Genomic DNA, 21693 nt, shown 5'->3' with positions numbered 1-21693 from the left:
CTCTTAATTTACTAAAACGAGGGTAATCATTATAAGTCACTCTTTTATTACGCTCCACAATATATACTTTGATGCGTTGCCACGACTAAAAGTAATATGTCTACGTGACATATTTGGTTTTATGCTGTCTCAAACATACAACTTCGGCTCCATTATAAATAAATATGTGAATAGTGAAAACATGGAGATATTACTATTGTTAATAAAGTGACACAAAAATCATAAAATAAAAATGTCAATAGATTAAATGGAGAGGTATCATGTTTAGTTTTATATTGCTCAATATATCAATTACTCGGCCTATATATAAATATGTAATGTAGGACAACTTTCCAAATGATTAAACATGTTATAAAAATTAAAGGTTACAATTATGTGTAATATAGTATTCTTTACGTGTAAGAATGGTCATGTGGCAGTGTATGAAAGGTCATGTATCGTCTTGACTCGGACATGCACCCAAATACTCATTGTTGAGTTTGAACTACCTTTCGTACTTGACGTTCGTTGCGGTTTAATTCCTTACACAAACCTTCTTGAAAATAAGTTGTGGTTTGCAAAAGAATAGTTTTAAACAACAACGTAGAACAAGCACGAAAGATGGGTCAAACTCAAGATGTGAGTTGTTGGGGATATGTATGGGGGTCAGAACACGCCATTTGGCCATTTGTACACTGTCACAGGACCATTTTTACACAAACAAGTGTTGTAATTATTAGCTAATAAACAACTGGGTTATTGAATTATGTGTAATAATATTGTCTTCTGTATATATATTTATATGTTTAACAGCTAGCAAATACGGATGCTAGTCCATTATAAACAACATCTAAAATATGTATATATATAGAGAGAGAGAGTAGGGTTAAAATGCATCATTGGTTTTGTGTTCCAACCATATCTCACATCTCTATCTCCGATTTCAAAGTTCAAACAGTTGATCCAAACCGCTCAACACGATATGGTTGGAACTCAACACGATATCTATATTAAAATGTGCTTAAAATATGCTTAGAGACCCAATTTTATATTTTTTGGAATCTTTTTAGATAGATACAAAATCATTTTTTTTGAATGGTCCATAAACAATGATTTTGTACCTATCTAAAAAAATTGTAAATTTTTTTGGGTACAGATTGCAGCTATTCAGTAATCAACTACTGGTCATACTACTTTTGTAAATATTAATCATATTTAATTGTCACGTTGAATAAAGGACTTATTTACTAACTTCTAACTTCAAACTAAGGCGACTTAAACTATTCATGTTAAATTAAAACTTATTACTAATCAAGTTATTGTTAAACAAATCGATTAAAGAAGAGAGAAATTAGAAATTAAAATATTTTCTATTACAATGGACCTCACGGGAGAAAAAGTCAATCCATCTTAGAATATAATAATTTAACATACTTGGTTGTAAGTCATTCCTTATTTCATTTTAAGCCTTCATAATTAGTTAGTTGTCTTTGTTTGATAGTTTATCCATTTATTTGTTTCCTAAGCCATAATTCAACTTCTTCTACCCGCTACATATCTTTTGCAGAGTAAAGGCCATGGACATACTGCTAAGCTTGCTTTACTTTGCTTATCCATTCACTGAATTAAAAGAGGGAGAGAGAGAGATGGGATCAGATGCTAAGCTTGCTATGCTAAGCTTGCTTTGCTTTGCTTTTCCACACACTGATAGAGAGAGAGAGAGAGATGGGATCCGGTGCTAAGCTTGCTCTGCTAAGTTTGCTTTGCTTTGCTTTTCCAGCCACTGTAGAGAGAGAAAGAGATGGGATCCGGTGCTTTATTATTTATGATATTGTTGGCAAACTCTAACAAAGTTTTTCAAAAGAGAGACCCTTGGTAGCCACAATTCAAGTTTTCAAAGAGAGAGAGAGAGAGAGAGAGAGAGAGATGAAGTTCAGCTGGGCCAAACACTTCTAGATCTGATTAATCGATATTTTCTCGTAAGCAAACTACTTTATTGTTTTAAAAATATTTAATTTATGTTATATTTTGGATAGTCTTACATCTTCAAGTCACTAAGTGTATGTATTAATAATTTGGCCAAGTACCATGGTTAATTTTGTTACGCTACTCCATATTACGAATCAGTACTCAAATATGATTTACTCTGCTCAAATTACTTACCTGATTACCTCAAACTTAAGATTTTAGCAATTAAGTCACTCTAAAAAATTAGAAAAGAACTTCTATTTCAAATGAAGTTTGTTTTCCCATAGAACACGTTTAAATCCCATAAGGTGGAAGGGTCACTGAGATATATATATAGGAAATTATTGCTAGGGAGATAAGACAGTTGCTAAGAAGCATCTGGGTTTAGAAATCTTATTTGTTTTTAAAATAAGGTTCCGTTAACCCCGACATTTTTTTATTTAATTCAATTGTAGAAGTCACAAATCAATTTTTATTGTAGAAGTTGTTAGGGAACTTTGATAGAGGACAAAGTTTTAAATTGTTCTTTTGCAATTCCTGAGTAGAGAGTAATTTCTCGTACATGATATGATGCAAGTAAAGCCCAAACGGTAGTTTGCAATTATTAATGCAAGTAAATAATTCATCTACTGTGCAAACTGGTATACAATGTAAAAATAATAAAATAAAATAAAGGAAGCTGTATTGCATCGTGCAAAAATTGATAATTTCAGTCATTTGATGTATTCCTGAATTTCCGCTAATGCATTCTATGTTTTTATTTTTCTTTAGCCTCACAATAACAGAAAGAGATGGAGATGGCGAGAGAAGCTGTACCTTTTCTAATTGAGAGGCTATCAGAAACCCCCTTCAGAAACTTTTTATCAAAGAACAGCCCTCATTACTTGGATAACCTGGATTTTGTCATACAAGAGCTAGTCAAGGTACAAAGATTTATGAGATGGAGGGATTTTAAACAGCAGTCTGAGGATAGAAAACAGGCCTTAATTAGGGGACTGAAACTAACAGTACGCAAAGTTGGGAAGTACATGGGTGAGATTCATGCGCATTATTTGGCCAACAGATCTATTAACCTAAACGATGGCACCCATAAGGCAATTGATGAGCTGGTAAAGGAGTGGGGTGACATCCTGAGTATTATTGCGGGTATTGTGTATTGCTGTTACAAGTTGACGTTAACGAAAGCAGAGAAAGAGTTTGCTCTTGAGGAGGTTTACGGGGAAAATTTTGAAGGGTTAGAAAGAATTGATAAAATATCTGTTTCGTTAGATGATCCAAACAAATGGTTGAATGAGCAGGAGAGCGTACAGCTTTTCCTCTTGAAGGCATTTCCTGTTCTGACTAAGAAGAGCGAAAATTTGGAAAAGAAAACTTTTTTACTGGGGTTGTCGAAAGAGCTAGATAATCTCCCTCAACTGATTTGTATGGCATGTCATGGTTTACCTCTAGCCTTGGTTTTAGTAGGCAGTCTCCTTTCACTTAAAGAAACGATCAGTGATATATGGAAGAAAGTGAAAGATGAGTTGTATGCATTAAAAAATGAGGACAAGATATTGTCGAACATCATGAACTACTGCTATGAGGATTTACCGTCCTTTATAAAACCATGTTTTCTTTATTTAGCATGTTACCCCGAAGGCTATGAGATCCCCTCAAGATCTCTAATTAATATATGGGTTGCTGAAGGATTTATTTCAAAAAAGAAAGAAGAGGAGACTGCAGAGGAGACAGCATACAAGTACCTCGAGCAACTTGTGGAAAGGTACTTCCAATAGTTTTTCAAATCACCCATTCCAGTATTTTTATGTCATTTTAAATTATACTTTTGTTTATTTTCTAACTTAAAAGGCTGTCGAGCTTCAAGTATTGTGATTGATTTAAGCATAGGATCATATTTTCCCAATCCAATCAAAATTTAAGGAGAATGTAAATTTATAAAAATTTGGGTGTTTAAGGATTAATAAATTCTTGGTGGTCATGTTATTGCATATATGCATTTGTTTGTCATTCAAACTACCTAAAGAAAGTTTAGATTACTTGTTCTACTTTTAATCTTTCACCAACATTGACCGGATTACTAGTTCTACTGTTATTCTTTCACCTACATGTGTATATTAGACCTACAAATGACTCCACATTTCAAAGTTGCAGTAGTGATAATGTGAATAGGATTTAAGTGATTGACAGGCACCATATGATGATTTTAATTTAAATCTGATTATAGTGATTAATTGTTATCTGCTTCCCAAACAGTCCTACATTGTTCGGCATGTTGACTTACTTTTCATTATTCAGAAGTTTCTATGAGCATAGAATACTCTTCACTGGTTTGTTTCTTACATTGATTTTTAAATTTATGTTGTTGCTTGTAGGTCCTTGGTTCATGTTTCGAAGAGATCCTTCTTTGGTTCAATCAAGTATTGTTGTGTTAATCGTGTTATCCATAAATTTGTCATCAATCAATCTAAAAAGGAGGGGTTTTTGGATGCTAAACCAGATGAGAGAACGAGTGAATCCCTGTTTCGTGTAGCAATCCACACTGATAACAAATCTGATTATGGAAAACTTGATATTACTCTTATCCGTTCCTTTGTGGCTATAAATGTTCATCAAAACATTCTTAGAAATTCTAGGTTTCTCATAGTGTTAGAATTGTCACGGTCCACTGTACCTGATGAAGCAATATCAAATATGATTTGCTTACGTTATCTGGGCTTGAGACATACTAGCATAGATACACTCCCAGATAGTATAGATGTCATGCACAATCTTGAAACACTGGACGTAAGAAATACAAACATAAAATCCCTACCTGAATCCCTTTGGAAAATTTCCACACTTCGTCATGTATATGTGGTAGCCACCCCCGAAATTAAGGGTCCGCCCCCAACAGCCAACTTAACTGATCTACAAACCTTGAAAACAGTTGCAGTTCCCCAATCTTGGATTGATATATATCCACATTTCCTAACCAGCCTTAGGAAGTTGTCCCTTTCAAACCCAGATGGTCTGGACTGGAAATCTGTTTCTAATCTACTTAGCCAGTTGGTTAATCTCTTTTCCTTAACAATAATGGGCAACTCTGTACCATCGGAGTTCATCGATACAAGGGCCTTCCCAGGTCTTAAGACTGTCAAATCAATTCGTTTGGGGGGACAGTGGAGTTACAGGAAACTTTTCATGGATAATGTTGAGGTCCCACCAAATCTTTCCAAGCTTACCCTGAACAAGTCTAGTTTGAAGGAAGACCCCATGCCATGGCTAGAGAGAATAAAGACCCTGAAGTTTCTGCGCTTACAAGATGGAGCATACACAGGGAAGCAAATGAAATGCTCAGCAAAGGGATTTCCACAGCTAGAATACTTAGAACTTTCGAAACTGGAAACCTTGGAGAAATGGGTGGTGGAAGCAGAGGCTATGTCGGAGCTTAGAACACTACGTGTTATTCAATGCAACAAACTCAAGGACCTTCCCAAGCGAGAGCATGGTATTGTTTTCTTAGATACTTGAAATGCTTCTTTGATTCTATCTCTCTTTGTGTGTTTCTTTGATCTATGTGTCTGTTTTGATGTATGTATGTTGTTTTCTGGTGTGAGTGTGTACATGTTTAAATTATCAAGATATTGATGAGTGGACAGAAGTTTGTATTTTCTGGTGTGAATTATAAGTTTTAAGAGTATATATTTGATTTTTTCAGATTTTTAATGCTGTGAATAAAAAAATTTGTTCTTCCATGGGGCAAATTTGAAAATTGCTGAAACTGAAAGTTGGGTTCAGGTAATATGGGAAATTAATGGTGTCCACAACAAGAATGAGACACTTTTTGCTAGGATAAAAAAATGACTTTTTGCGACAAAGTACCGACATTGTTCAACTTTTTCTTTTCACGACGGTACTTTTCGCGAGAGAGTAGCATCATAAATGCGCTTTTTTTCTCGCAAAAAGTGTCTACTCTCGTTCTGGCATGACTCTTGCTAGTTGTAACACTCAGTTTCTAGCCTCACTTGACACCTACCACTGAAAGGAACTATGGATGGAGGATGACAGACAAATTGTCAGGATCATCTACTGCCGAAATGAGGATTACTTGCTTTGTGTTGAGAATTAATTAAAATTTATTAGAGCATGTATGAACCAGTTTTTACAAACATAAAAACTGCATTGTCTATTTTGGGCGTTGGTTATTTTAAGTATAGTTAATTAAAGAATAGTTGGCTTAATGGTTCGTTATTTTTCTGCATGTTGTGTAGTGGGTAAATTTAGGGAAGTTGTGGATGTGTATTTTAGGAATGTTAGTGTTTTAAATATAGTAGAACTCTATGTAATTGAGTAAGAGAGAGGAAATAAAGCGTTGTTTGCATTCATAAAGATATTCGTCTCTCTTCTTTCTTTGATTATGGGAACAAAGTTGTGCAGTATTGCTGAGTTTATCCCTACAAAATGGTATCAGAGCCAATGGTTCGGTGGGACAAGCAATTGACGACATAGTCAATTCGCAATTGACGACAGAGTCAATTCGCAATTGATGGTGCCTAAACAATTCAATAGAGAGAAGTCTAGGGATTTTTGGCATACAATTACTTGGTTTAAATCCAGACTTTCTTTATTTCTAAATTCATGTTTTCTTTGACGAGGTTTCTAAGCGTAAAGTATTAATAAGGGTCACTTTCGTGAATTAATAGCGTGTCTAAATAATGTGGGTTTAATGATTAAGTCCTTCACCCTAGCGGTCTAGACCATAACCATAGGTTAATTAGCCTAGTTTATTCCCAAATACCAATACTTCACGATTAAGTCCTTCACACCAATATTTGGCTCAAATCTAGGAGTCTCAATTAAATATGAGGCTTCACAATTAAGTCCTTTACCTCAATTCAACATTTGTTTCTTATGGTTCCAGACTAAAAACTATATTTGGTCATTTCTAATCTTAATACTAAGGTTATTTGTGTACATAATTTGGTACCATCAATTATTACTCATAATCAATTTAAGTTATTTAAACTTAAACGAGATACTAATTATCAAGCAACACAAATAATGCAATCACATAAATAATAAAATCAATAAGAACAATGATACAAGCAAACAATTATAACAAAGAAAACCATCCAAGACAGATTTTAACACAAGTTCATGCTTAAAGCCTAAACCTCTAGAGAAGAAATCTAGCCTCTCATGGGTGCGCAAACATCCAAGAGAAATACAAGAATAAACATGATAAAAACTAAGAAAAACAAGAAAGAAAATAGAGTACACCAATCTCCTCGCTTGCTGCCCCTTGTTTTCACTTTGTTTGCTCGAGCAACCTTCAATTAATCCTTCACTCCACTGGCCTTAATTCACTTGGAGAAGATAGAAAAGAATTAGAAAAATGTGTCAAATCAAGAATACGTTAAAAGATGGAATAAAAGATGAATCCCCTATTGCTACTTCCTTGATTTATAGTAATTTTCGTGACTTTGGGAGCAAACTAACAAGATTTGGCAATAAAATATGTCCAAATCTAGGATGGTGCGGCTGCACAAAATTCTACATCCTGAATTTGAATTTATTTCCTTCATGAAAGTTGTAGATCTTTTTTTCCTATTTCTGTCAATATTTGATTTACTCAAATCGGAGTTTTGTATGATGAAAATATGGCAAAAATAAGAATTGTGTGTCGGCTGCTGTGATTCTATGTGGCTAGTTGTGCAACCCGAAAGAATGCTTGAACAGGTCGCATAACTCTTTGGAATTTTTGTGAACTGAACTTCAAACATGCATAAATCATCGCCCATAACTTCATTTTCAGTGTTCTACCACTTTACAGAAAGCTTGCGAGAATATCGACAATTTGCTCCATTTTCTGTAATTTGTATAGACTTTGGTAGTAACTTAGTTCTTGATATATTTTAATATAAAATTACACTAAAATACAAGAAAATTGACTTAGCTTTCGAGGTTAAACCCTCTATATTAATGAGGCTTATCACGCTTGTCATACAACATTTAGATTTAACATAAAAATTGATAAAAGTAGATAAAAGTAAAGAGAATTTGGCCTAGTTTTTGAGGTAAAACACTCTCAAAAGTTTAGATGATTTAGCCCTATCAGTTCATTAGCACAATTGATTTAGAAACTATGGTGTGCAAAAAAAATTGGGTCCATACCTCATATGCTCTTTTTGTATTATGCCTGTCTGTTTTGTGAATTTCAAGGATTGGAAGAGGAAAGGCTTTATAGTGACATTGGGGCTTTGGACATTTTTTACTCCTTGGGGTTCACCCTTAACGGTCTACTATTTATGATTAGTCGTCAATAAATTTATTGATTGTGGAGACATTTAACTCTCGACAGGCACAAGTTCCTGCCGGTAATTACATCAATGGATGGGTCAGACCTTATTGAACACCTCGTTCATTCCAGGATAAATTATAATTTTAATGTATAAAAGTAATTATAAATTAGTGTTTGAATTTTGAGGACAAAATTATTTTTAAAGGAGAGAAGAATGTAATGCCATGTAATTTGAGTTAAGGTCTAATTAAAAAATTATATTTTTAAATATAATGCTACATAATTAAAATACTAAAATAAAAAGTACAACATAAACATTTATATGTTTTTCTTCTTATTTTCTTTCATGTAAATAGATTGATTTAACAATAACAAATAACTCAAAAAAAAAATAATCTCCTGGAATAGAAATTTTGTGGTCTTATTGATATACGTCTCATATATATAGCATATATATAAACTCACGACGATTGATTGATATCCGTATAATATAACATATATAAGTTAGTATGTCTTTATAAACTGACTGATTAAGCATATGGTTCGGCAGTGAAAACTCCTATCAATGATAATATAAATAATAACTTTCAAATATAACAGTCTCCATTCGCACGACTCAACACTGATAAATCTAACTAATTAGCGACTTCTCAGAAAACTACTTATGTTACTATGTACTCTATCTTTCTCTCTCCACCATCTTCACAGAGGTTAATAGAAAAGAGCTCTACATTTTTTTAATTTCTCTTTCCTTGATAACTCCCATAGGAGACCCAAAGCCGTTCAAATCACGTGGTATTTCAATCTTTTATTAAATTAGTGTTTAGTAAATCGAGTCAATACTTTTGTATATTTATTTATGTGATAAAACTTCTTGAAAACTGTATTGTTTCTGAGAATTATGTATTTGATAAGATTCCTTAGATTTATTAGTTTGGTAAAATATCTAAATCATAATCGGTAATGGTGTTGATTGTCAGAAATTATGGAATTTTATAAATCATTTTGTTAAACGATCATCGAAACGTTTCTTAATGTTTCTTCCACTTGTATTTTATCTATTTTCATTCTTTTAGAATCGGCAAACGAAAGAAGATGTTATTTCATACTACCTATATATATACACACACATATACATATATGTCTTCGTTCATATAGTTCAAATTAGTAATCGTGCCCGTGCACAGCAACGGGAGCAAATTATGTAGTAGAAAACATTAAGCTCCTTAATAAGGAGGAGAGATAATTTAAATAAAATTTGTAGAGAAAAATAGTTAAATACTATATTTATCTACAAGGTAACACATGTGAACTCGAGTGTAGTGGTAAGAATTTTGGCACCAACAGAACCCAACTGGGTTCGAATCCCGCCTTCAGCAGAAAAAAAAAGAAAAAGGGTGCGCGGTGCACAGGCTCGGTCCGCAGGTGCCGTGCGTGGTTCAGAGGCGCGGTCCACGGGTGCGGCGCGCGGTCTACGGGCACTGGGATCATATGCGGCGCGACCAATGCATACTTAAGTGTTGAAGCTCATAATTTGGAAAATTCATCTATGTGTGATCTGAAAATTCAACGGCTGAGCATCATTCCAAAAAAAAAACAGTAAATCAGAACCCTTGCAGGATCTAGACATTAAGCTCCTTAATAAGAAGGAGAGATACTGAGTTATTTTAATTATTAACCGATTAATACTAGTACTATTAACTAAAATTATTTTGAGCTTTCATCTGGGAATTTCATAAATATAACTTCATTTTTCAATTAGTTTGAGAAAGTTCAATTAGATCATTAATAAATAATAAATTTTCACCAAAGACCCTTAGAATTTTCTCACCGATGACCCTAAAATTATTTTTATTATAAATAATATAATAAGTCTAGTTCTTTACATTTACCAATGATTTAATTATATTTTCCTTGAAAAATAATTTGCAAATATAATTACCTAAAATAAGTAATGATTATATGTCTCAATCTTATTGATGATATTCAGATTTTAAATTTAACAAATATTATTTTATCAACAAACTTTGGTTAATCAGCATCATGCATAAATATTAATTTAGAAACCATGTTTTGTAGTCTAGATCTGAGTATTGAAGTAAGGAGAAACGCACAGACAACATTGAAGTGCCCCACGACAACAGGTACGAGTTTCCTGGATATTGTCAAATTGTTATTTAACATTTTGTATGCATTTTATTTATTGAGTTTTGAATTATGCATGTTGAATTGAATAGTCCCTTTGGCTTGTTTAAAGATACAATAGAATTATTCATATTGATCATTAGACTTATAAGTAGGATGTGTTGAGCATGACATTGTATAGTGTTAAATGAAACGAACATGGAATGTAACAGATAAGTTAAAGAAAAAGGGGCCAACATGTGTTAAACTTATGTTGAAATGTATACATTGGGTCTGGGTTCGACTAGACCCCTCGTTAACGTGACTGTAGGCGAAAGTGGTCCTGTCATAGGTCAAGATCTAGCATAGGGTGGATTCCCTATCTAGTGCGACAGCCAATATCTAGCGTAGGGTGAATTTTCTGTCTAGTGAGAAATTCTTCCGTTTTTGGTTGGATTTTCCAGCGGGTTGACGGTCTTCCAATATTAGTTGAATTTTCCATTGGATTGACAAATGAATGAATTAACGGAAAACTTAAAAGATAATTAAAGAGGGGGGGGGTGTGATTTAAATATGCATTAGTATGATTACATGTGAGGATATAATTTCAATATCATGTTTGTGTTAATAAGTCAATTTGACAAACTCCGGGACTGGAACTAAATTTCATACTAAGAGACTATTCGATCTCTTACTCATTCCACTTTTATGTGGGTTTTCGGAAATGATGAAGCCAACGAAGAGCTCAAATAGAAGAATGCAAATCAGGAAGTCAACGAGCAGACGTCTCAAGTATTTTTTTTTATTTTCTTTTTAGTTCAACTTTAATTCACTATTTGAAAGTAGATACATTGACTGACATGGCAATCATCGGTTTGTTTGCCATGTTTGTCTTGATCTCATGTTAAATGTATGTCATGTGCTTAATCTAATTGTGGTGTTAAAAGACTTTGTTTTATTTAAGACAAGTTACATGAGATATTATTGATAATGTATGTGATGTGCACACACCTTACGTGTAAATACATGGTGGGTTGTCTCGGAGTGTGACATTTGAGAACTGAATGATAGGGATAAAAGGGACCCATGTGTTAATTTTGGTCGTGTCTACTTGTTTTCACCAATGTGTGTCTGTGTGCACATTTAGACTTATCATGCAATGATGCATATCCACGAAAAAAAATTACTTATCATGCAATGATGCATATGCACATTTAGACTTATTTTACATTTTATTGGGTAAAGGGTAGGGTTTCTTTGGACTTGAGATTGATTGAGACCTGATTCAGGATGATTTAATGTTTGTTTGGATTTGATTAGATTCAATTGAAGGTCAATTAGGTAACTTTAGGGTCTGATGTAGGTTTAAATTTGATAAAAAAAATAGCTTAGAAGCATGTAGGATTTTTTTCGGGTACATTTGGAGTTGGTTTTAGTCAATTTGGACTTTAAATGGATAAGTTACGGTAAAAAAGGACTTCAAAGTATTTATTTGTGAATATTTTAAGTCTCAAGGTGTGTATTTGCAATTTTCTAAGGGCATGTGCCTGTAATGTAAGGATTTGGTGGGTTTTGCTGTATAAAACTGGGTGCTAGGAACTTATTTAAAGAGGTCTTTTTGGTGCCATGGGCTTATTTGTAAATTTCTAAGAACTGCATTGCAAAATTGGTTTGTCAGACGATTTTATTTGTAAAAGGGGCTTTAATTAATTGTCATTGGGCTTCGAGATCTGCTCCAAGCTTTCAGGATTTGAATATTGAGCCTCAGAATTCGTGCATTACAATTTGGTTCATTTGAATTTCTTCTGGGCTACTGACAAGTGGGCCCTAGCCTGTCAATGGCTGCTGGGTTCTAATTTATTTGAGAGGTCGTCTGGATTTGCTTCAAAACTCGTGTGGGTTCTGGTATGAATACCAAACCCTTGTCGATTGTCTCCGTTATGATGTCGTTGGGACTACGCTTCACGGCCAAGCCTGAGGTTGGCACCATCGTCATCGCCTCCTCAAGCGGAGTCGATTAGACCTCTCGTCGGTGCCGGGAGATGGTTAATTAGATGCAATGACACTATTGTTTTCATTGGTTTTAGGGTTCTTCTTTAGAGAGATTTCATTTGATCGATTCTTTTGTTGTTATTCTCGATTAACTCGTTTGTCTAGATCATTTTGAGGTCCTTGAGCTCAAGGTAGGAGCAATGGTAATTTGGAGATTGATTTGGTTCTGATTGGATTTTGGGTTTGTTGCAGTCTGCTTGATATCAAATTTAAAAATGTTAATAGATTTGGCTGGTTTGGTTAATAAATGAGCTTGTAGGAGTGTCACTTATGCTTTGCTGGTGGTATGTGTGCAGTTTGAGATCGTGGCATGTTGATCATGGTGCAGGTTTTAGTTGGATTACTGACTTTGAACATTAATTTGGATTGTTTAATTAAAGTGCTTCTCTGTTTGGTTCATGTTATCAGAGCCATTGTTTGCATGTTGTACTACATCTTTAATTGATTCTTTTAGCTCAGGGAAAGCTTCAAAGGGGTCTAATAATCACTACAAATTGGACTTTTCAGTTATCAGAAATTTGGATTTTGAGGCATGATTTTGGAGGCTTTGAAGATCGAATTTGAGGATTTCATGTTTATGGCTGTGTAGATCATACAGTAGCTGAGAGGTGGATTTAGGTTATTTACATTTCTACCCTTCTCTTTATTTTATTGGCAAGAGAGGTACTAGTTGAGTTTTGCAGTTTATAGTGGGTAGGCTGAGAGTCGCAACTTATTAATTTCTTCAATTTTTCTCTACATAGGGCATGGATCCAAGTTCATATACTTGAAAGACATTCTTTTAGGAGCATGTATATGAATATATAAATGATCACTAGAGGTTCTTATATTGACCCATAGCACACAAACTATTCTGTGCTATTGACTTTGTCAAGTATGAAAATTCATAGGCCACTTCTAAATACTGTCCAGCGCTTCTTATATTTATTTCAAACTTTTATCAATTTTATTCATGGGGCTTTCACTTAACTTTTATTTCATCAGTTCAACAGTGTAGGATTTTCCTGATAGGCAGATTTATGATTTTTGTTTTGACTAATCTAATACACCCGATTTTGATTTATTTACATAAAAATGTTCATCATAAGCATTACTACATGTATGATTTATTTGGTTATTTTTTATATTCTCTATGACTGTCTGGTATAGGGTTTTGTACTGCGAACCATATATGCAGCTGAAATAAAGAAACAAAAAGAGGAAACAAAATAAAGAAACTGAAAAGGTGAGATTCAATATAATAAATAATACAAAAATCCAATTAATACAAAATTTGTGGTCTTTATTGCTCGGCAAGGAATCCTCTACATACCTGTGAACTTGAATTTGACAGAATCAGGATCTATGTCCCCTAATTTACAAGTTCTTGACAGAAGGGCATTCTTGGCATTTTTTGAGCCACAGAGGCGTCAAATTAATTTCCTATCAATTCATGGTGCTTTCTTTGATTGTTTGATGTTCATGTATTGTCTGAGCAATGTATTGAACATGAGCAATCACCAGAACTGATACAAAGTCCCTTTGAGCATTGTTTTTCTTACCAGTAAAGGAATAAATATAAGAAACAGTGACTTCATTCGCATATTTTGATGTTTTTGAGTATGTATTTATGCAATGAAGTCTCTGGTTCTAATTTATTCTTTTACTTAGCAGGACATACCTCCCTTTTTATGTTTTTGCATGAAAAAGTGTGTTTTATTGAACTTCCTTGGTTGCTCTCATGCTCAATTTGTCTAATGACTCGGTATATTGCATTTTGTGATCATGACCACCTCATCTTCAACATTTTTGCAAATCAGTTCCTTCAGATTGTTTTATTTACAAAATATAGGGAAAATGCCTCTTCTTAACAGAAATTCCCCCCTTTTGTTGGTGATCTATGGCCTCATAAGGGAACCTTGGAATCTTGACTCATAACCTAAGAACATTGAAGTTATCCCTTCATATAAAAGGCACCACTTTTCCTATCCTATCTCCTTAAGACTCAAACTAAGGATCGTATGAACTACCTCTTCATAAGAAGACACCACTGACATACTCATTTTTCTGTGATTATAAAATAAAAGAAAAGACAAGGAAACAGAGAAGAAGAGGAAAAAAGCTTATAAGCAATGCATTTTCTTTCTTTTAGGGAAGTAATATCCTTTATTTGCCATAAAAGAACAAAATCATAAAAATAAGATAACTTTGAAACAAATTTAGACATGAAATTTACGTAACTTCCATTTCTTTATTATTTTATTTAAAACAGCGGGTTTAAAAGTAAGTTTTTATTCTTTTTATTGATCATTAGGTGTCATGATTTGTCAATCAGTCTTATGACCTGATTGCATGTCTTTTGAACACCTTCACTTGATATGTCAGCAATTTAAAAGAAACAAAGAGGAGGGATGCCAACAGTAAAGAAAAGCAATGAAAAAGAACAAAGGAACATCAAACTTCAATTTAATAAAATAATTTCCATGAAGGGATTACATCTTGACAGCATAAGCTTACAATTTAGGTATTTATTTATACCTTTTTCTTGCTTGATTGAGAACTACACAATAATTTTTCTATTAACTAGCCTAACTAGAGAAGAAGAAGGATTTTGCTCAAAGGCAGAGCTTCTAAGCATCTATTCAGGTGAATCTGGTGTCTTTTTAGCCTGGGTTTTATGTGCCTTTCATAGGCCAGAGAGGGGTTTTAGGTTTACGGTTTTGCTGATTTGTTTTTCATCATGTGGCCATCAAGTGTTTGATCACTGGATTGCATTGCATGCTTCATTTGTGAGCATTTGTTTGGCAGGAGAGCATCCAATTGAGCTTGGCCATGTCATCAACCTTGGGATTGATCTTGGATGCATGGAATGGTATCTTAGCCTTTAATGCACCGACCCTGGAGGGAAATGTTTAATTCACGCACTCCAGCACTCTTGGAGAGGTTTTTCTTCTTTTGGTATTACCTCAGGGGGAGAGTGACGCGTGTCCTGGAGACCAGACAACTCCCTAACAGCTATAGAGGCATGGTATGTTATCCCCACGCCGGTTTAAACTTAAAAATGAGCCTACTTTGTTTTATTCATCTCGTTTACTCTCTAGGTTGTGAGAATTGATCAGGTGGCATCTAAATGTGTTCCTTATTATGTGCCCATGCTCAATTTATCGTTTAATCGACAGAGTATATGTGCTTGATGCTCCTAGGATCCCATGCGATACTGACTTGTAGTGGGCATGAAATTAGGCTTTCTCCTTTCAAATTGACAATTTAAACCATGTCATGTAGATCTTTAGCACCACCTCACTGAGTTTTGAGGTATGAGTTGATCCCAAATACTCGTTTCAATTTTCAATTTCACCCTCTTCTCGGCTTCAAATTAAGTCAAAGGGAACTCTATATTTGTACAAGAGATCGACGGAGGAGGGAGGGGAGGGCACCTTGTCAAATGATAAATTGAGCATTGGCCGAGAATGACATCTTTTCTTCTTCAATTTCATGGTTGAAGATCGTCCTAGTCACGCGAAGAGAGAGGGAGAAGGGACTAACAAGGTCGGGGCCCTTGTTAGTCTCTATGGGGTTTAATGTAGGGGTGTAAACTATCGGATACGGATCGGCTAGTAGTCTTACCGTATCCTTACCCGTTATAATTTTTTAGATAAGGATACGGATCGGATATCGGATGGATATGGATATTTTTCATAACTTGTTTGTTGGCTACAAAACATATATTATATTATTAAAATATTAGTCACTAATTATGTCACAGTGTTATATTGTTCATCAAAATATATATTTATATGCAATTTATTAAATAATTGGTACAATATGCAATTTAATATCTCGAGCACAATCCTTGCAAGATTTAGGACCGCTGAACATAAATAAGAAGGGGTGTGTTTATGTTGTTTACTTACTACTTGTGTATGTATCTAGCTGCGATGCAAGGAAACAACTTAGATTTTCTATCCCTAACTTGACCATGCATAAGTGTTTTCCCTAAAGACTCAGAATTTATAGTTTCTTCATCATTAGAATCTATGTTAAATAAAAGGGTATCTTTGTCTCGGTATGAGGATCGGGTATTGGTTTCCATGTTCGATCCCTGGAGGGTTAGGAATATGGTTCCATGCAACTCTCCTGATGCATATTGAGTCTGAATATGAAGCATTTTGCCAATTCAAGTTGTCGAGATGTTGGATGCACGATAGCACTTAGAGCGTATGACGCGGAGCCAACTCTTACTGCTTACAAGTATGGTATGGTATAGTATGGTACACAATAGGACTCAAAGCATACAACGTGGTACCAACTCTTACCGCCTATGGATATGGTATGGTATATTGGCATATGCGCCTGTATGGGTATATCGGCGTATGTGGATGTATGGGTATATGCTCAACTAGTATCATATGGTCTCATCTTGAGGGCATAGTTCTAATTAGGCTTTGTTTGTGCTTAATTAGGGGATATGTAGGCTATGGGCCTGGATATGGTGCCACTCGGCTCAAGTTTAGGGAAATTGAGGTCCAAACAACGATTAATTGAGTATGGTATGGTCCCGAGAGTGTTTGGAATGGGTATAGGTATAGTTTAAACCTTATTAGGCTTTATTGGCTAGATCTAGTTCAGGAACATTGTGGTATTTAATTTCATCTTGATTTTGGTTATTGGTTTTGGTTAGAGATGATTTGGGATTTATTTGTGTTTAATTGTGTTCAATTGGAGGTTAATTGAGTAATTTCAAGGCTTGGTTAGACTTAAACATGTTCTAAATTAATTTAGGAACATGTAAAATTTTATTTGAGTCAATTTGGAGTTGGTTTGAGTCAATTCGAGATTGAAACATAAAAGTTATGAGGGATTCTCAAGTCCAATCTTCCATGGAAGTGATCAATACTTTACTCCAAAAGATTACAGATGTTCATTTTCTGGAGTTACATCTCAAGTGTGCTCTGCATCTGATATAAATATCTCTAATTAACATCTCTAATTCTTTTTTTGCTACTGCATGCACATCATCAATTGACCCCCATTTTTTAATCAATTTTGTTTTTATATTTATATGTTATTTTCTATAATAGTTTACAATAAAATGTTCAGCTAGGTACTGTAATTAAATAAATTGACACCCAATTACATCATTTTTAATTTTATATGATTAACCCAAATTTATAGTTTCAAAGTCCTGAATTGTATGTATGGTGCACTAATTGCATGAATGGTGTTCTATTTTGCAATGCATGATGTGCTAATTTGCATGCATATACGGTGTCCTGAATTGAATTTGCAATGCATGGTGTGCTAATTTTATATGATTGATCAACATAGCTAGTTTGAAGGTCCTGAATTGCATGCATATTGGTGTGTTAATATTATATGATTGATCCACATAATTTGAAGGCCCTGAATTGCATGCATACTGGTGTTCTGAATTGAATTTATAGTTTAATTGTTCTGACTCGTGTTTGTATAATATCATCCCTAATTACATACTAGTATCGTACCCGTGCGATGCAACGGGGCATATTATAAGAGAAAACACATATTTATATTAAAAAAGAAGCATTCCAATAAAACACAATAATTATTTAAAAATTGAAGGACATGATCTTTGAAGAGATTTTATATTATTCTGAATTTTTACAAAGTTACAAACTCCATCAAGTTACAAATTTTAATAAATCAATTGTACTGCTACAGAGATAAATTTCCTCAAAAATAAAGTGCAAACCAAATCTAATTATGCTATCTATTAACATTACAAGATTGTTAATGGTAATTCATTTTTAGTTGTTGTCAACTGTTCTGACAACCAATATTCAAAAATTATTTCGGGGATCATTGAATGAACCAAAATTTTTGTTCTTTTTATGAAAATGTAGGTCTAAACCTGTTCTGTATGCTTAAGATTTTTCAAGATTTTAGGAGACCTAAAACTATGTTTTTATGCATCTTTCTAGGGGCAGTTTAGAAAAACAACTTGCTAATTTAAGAGTTTTTTTTTTGTTTTTTGAAAGATGAAATTCAAATGGATATTTAAAATAGCAGAATAATACTAAAAATGCAAAACCAAATGACTGCATCACTTTACCTGCCCGAGTCAGATGCCATTAAAAAACTCCCCATTCTTTTCCACTTCCAAGGCGGCAGTTTCTGTATATATATATATCTGCACCAATATCTATATGGTGCTACAAGTACTTTTTTGATATTTTATATCTGAACTTAGAAATCCCGGAAGTAAATTTTTTTTCAGTATAATGAAACTTGTCATAAGATATCCAATTTATAATATTTAATAAAACATAACATAATACAGCCAATCACTTAAATTCACACCCTTTCCAAGTGTTTTTTTTTTTTGGGATGAAACCTGTTGGTGTATTTTATTGAATTTAAAGAAGCCTTACATTGTCACTTAGGAAAAAAGAAAAATAAATAAATTACAGTACAGGAAAATTAATGGACCTCCGTCCGATTTAGGTAAATAAGGAGAAAAAGCCTAACATTTAAATCTAAACTAAAAGGTGAAACTAAACGCTACCCTCCCATTTCCTTTTTTAAAAGAAAAGAATGGGGGTCTAATTGTAAAACTTCTGTTAGCTTCCGTTAGCTTCCGATCCTGTTCCAATTTTACCAGTAAAAATGTTTATCTGCTTGTCATTCTTCGGTGAATCTGTTGGTGCCGTTCTGTCAATATCCAGCCTCCTCCATTGATCCGTTGTCAGTATTTCCTGGGACATCAATTGTGAAGAAAGTTTCATTCAGGACTGATGAGTCCTCTTGGTGTGTATCCAATTGGGTTGTCGTTAAGACCGCTGTGTGTTGCCTCGTTTGTCTTGCCCAATTGGCCATATCCTGGAGAAAAAAAAATCATCTTATTTTTTAGCTATCAACATGTCTTCCTGTTCCGACACAAGAATCATTTTCTTCCTAATAATAAATTAGCACGAACCATACAATAAAATGCTTATATTCAACAAGGAAATTGTGCAAGTATAATTTTTTTACTATAATATCTAAGTTCAGTTTCTCACAGGTCTCAATTTTAAAAATTTCATAATCAACAGAAGCAAATAGATCAAATTATCTGACCTGTTACTGAGACATTACAACATATATAAACCCTATAATATGTTCTGCAATTAGAATTACCAAAAACACATACAAAATATTTATCTAAACTAAAACATCAAAGAAAGAATTACCATACCAAGATCATAAAGAACATTCCAGCAGCAAGGCATGCACCGAAACCATAGATCCTCTACAAAATAAGAAGTCGAAGAGGCATCAATCCACTGGAGTCTGGATCATAACAAAAATATTCAGGAGATGGTTCGTAAAGTGCGTACCATGAAACAGTTGATGTTACAACAAGTGTGCAGGAGACGCTTTGTTAAAAAGAGAAATGAATAAAAAAGCATAACAAATTAGCACATAGTCTACTAATCTTGTTAATTAGGCCATCATCGACCACGTCACTGCTAATCTTTTTAAATAACTCGTATAATGCCTCTATTTCACTTACACTAACTGCACACATAAATGCACCACCACTGTTAGTGACAGCTTTCAAGATTTTTTCCTTATTAAACCATGAAAGGTTATGACATAATAACATTTATACATTAGAATATTCAGTTTTTTGTTTCCCTTCATCGTTATGTTTGAGCCAAAAGTGTTACATAAAAGTAACCATCAGCATCACTGTGACCAGTATAGTTCTGTTTGTTTTCATTTGAGTGTTACTAATTCTTGTTCAATTCCAAAATAACAGCAAGAAGGAAAAAAACTGTTTGCAATTATAAATGCCCAAAACAAAATTTAGGTGAACAAATTTCTCAGGAGAAAGGAATGAACATACAAGAGGTTTGTTCAGCCAGGACATGGGGGTTGCCGAGGCCTTTATAAGGAGTCAAATTATCTATTCGTTAGCACTTGAGAAGAAGCTGGCATAGCTGCTTGACCTCTTCTAAGCAATCCACCATTCTATTCCATCTTCTCTTTTCTCAAATCAATGCGCTAACACATGTTATGCTCCGATATCATTAATAAAGAATAATAAACAGATTGATTGTTATGGATGAATGTTATAATTTCATGTTGACTTGGATTCACTGAAGAAGAGAGAAATTATTAACATTCATGCATATCAACAACAATGAACAAAAATGTTGAACAGTACAGATTGATTGTTAATTGTTATGGATGAATGTTATAATTTCATATTGACTTGGATTCACCGAAGAAGAGAGAGAAATTATTAAAATTCATGAAATATTTGTGTACCAGTACTCACTGGTATATGCCAATCTCAGCCTTGAACATCTAATGAATCAAAAAAACTCAATGTGATACTTGAAATACCTCTTGTTGCCTCTACTGCTCTAAGATACCCCTATTGCATAGAAAAGAATGACACTATTACATAATTTGTGCAATTGTGTTAAGAATACATTTGGATAGAAATTAATTTATCAAGTGGAAAGAAATTACAATTTTCCCATGATTGAGAAAAATTACGACATGTTTGGCAACAAAGAGCTCTTGACCTAGCATTGCTTTTGAGCAAATTGGGAAAGCTTTTCCTCTTGTTTTGAAAGATTGCTCTAAAGCTCGTTCAGTAATTGATCTACCTCTGTTACAATTCCTTTGAAGCACTGTAAGAACACATAAATTTTCAAAATTGATTTCCTATTGGATTTACTTCTAAAGTCTGACAATGCAAATATACTAAACCAAACACAAGTCAACCAATGAACCCAAAATGAATATTACCTCAAACTTACCTAACCATCCAATCGGAGGTGGAGGGAGCGCCGGCGCCATGAGCAAACACAACAAGAGGCGCCTTGTTCCCTTTCTCGTTGCTATTTTTTATCTCTTTCTCATCCACTGGAGTAGTAGAAAGAGGAGGCCGTGCCTCATAGCCGGAGTCGTTCTTACAACGGCGCTTCGAGGGGGGGTGGCTTCGGAGCCATTGGATCAGATCAAGTGGATACTCGGACTGTCTGCTTGTGGGGCCAGGCCAACTGATCACAAGCGAACCCTCACCGTTGCTCCTCGATACTGATAGAGCGAGAGAGAGATGGCTGGTCGCGGGCTGAGGCGAGAGAGCGAGAGAGATGGCGAAGAGGGATGTGAGAGAGAGAGAGAGATGGTTGAGGCGATTTGGTTTTTTCTCATTGGGAAGAAGGGTCGGGGCAGAACGGCAATTAGTTTTTTTGCGCATCCCAGCGAAAACACATTGTGATTCTGAGATTCAATCTGCACGATTTTTGATTTAGGTCCGACGGTGCAGAATAAAA

The 21693-nt window shown here is 34.4% G+C and overlaps 1 protein-coding gene and 1 long non-coding RNA gene across 2 annotated transcripts; one reads left to right on the top strand and one right to left on the bottom strand.

Annotated features, from left to right (window-relative positions):
- The first annotated feature begins 1775 nt into the window (after positions 1-1775).
- On the top strand, positions 1776-5566 carry LOC144560087 (inactive disease susceptibility protein LOV1-like). Its single transcript, XM_078309241.1, has 3 exons — positions 1776-1958; positions 2719-3709; positions 4320-5566. Exons 2-3 carry the CDS (start codon positions 2739-2741, stop codon positions 5455-5457), a joined length of 2109 nt encoding a protein of 702 aa, XP_078165367.1. The 5' UTR covers positions 1776-1958; positions 2719-2738; the 3' UTR covers positions 5458-5566.
- A 13435-nt stretch (positions 5567-19001) lies between these two features.
- LOC144560941 (uncharacterized) lies at positions 19002-20398 on the bottom strand. Its single transcript, XR_013513516.1, has 3 exons — positions 20250-20398; positions 19591-19649; positions 19002-19240 (listed from the first exon to the last, which is right to left on the bottom strand). It is a non-coding gene; the product is annotated as an uncharacterized LOC144560941 (long non-coding RNA).
- Between the last annotated feature and the right edge of the window lie 1295 nt (positions 20399-21693).

Source organism: Carex rostrata, chromosome 10, assembly GCF_964058835.1.
Source record: "Carex rostrata chromosome 10, lpCarRost1.2, whole genome shotgun sequence".
NCBI classification, from domain to species: Eukaryota; Viridiplantae; Streptophyta; class Magnoliopsida; order Poales; family Cyperaceae; genus Carex; species Carex rostrata.
This window is presented reverse-complemented; position numbering and strand designations above follow the sequence as displayed.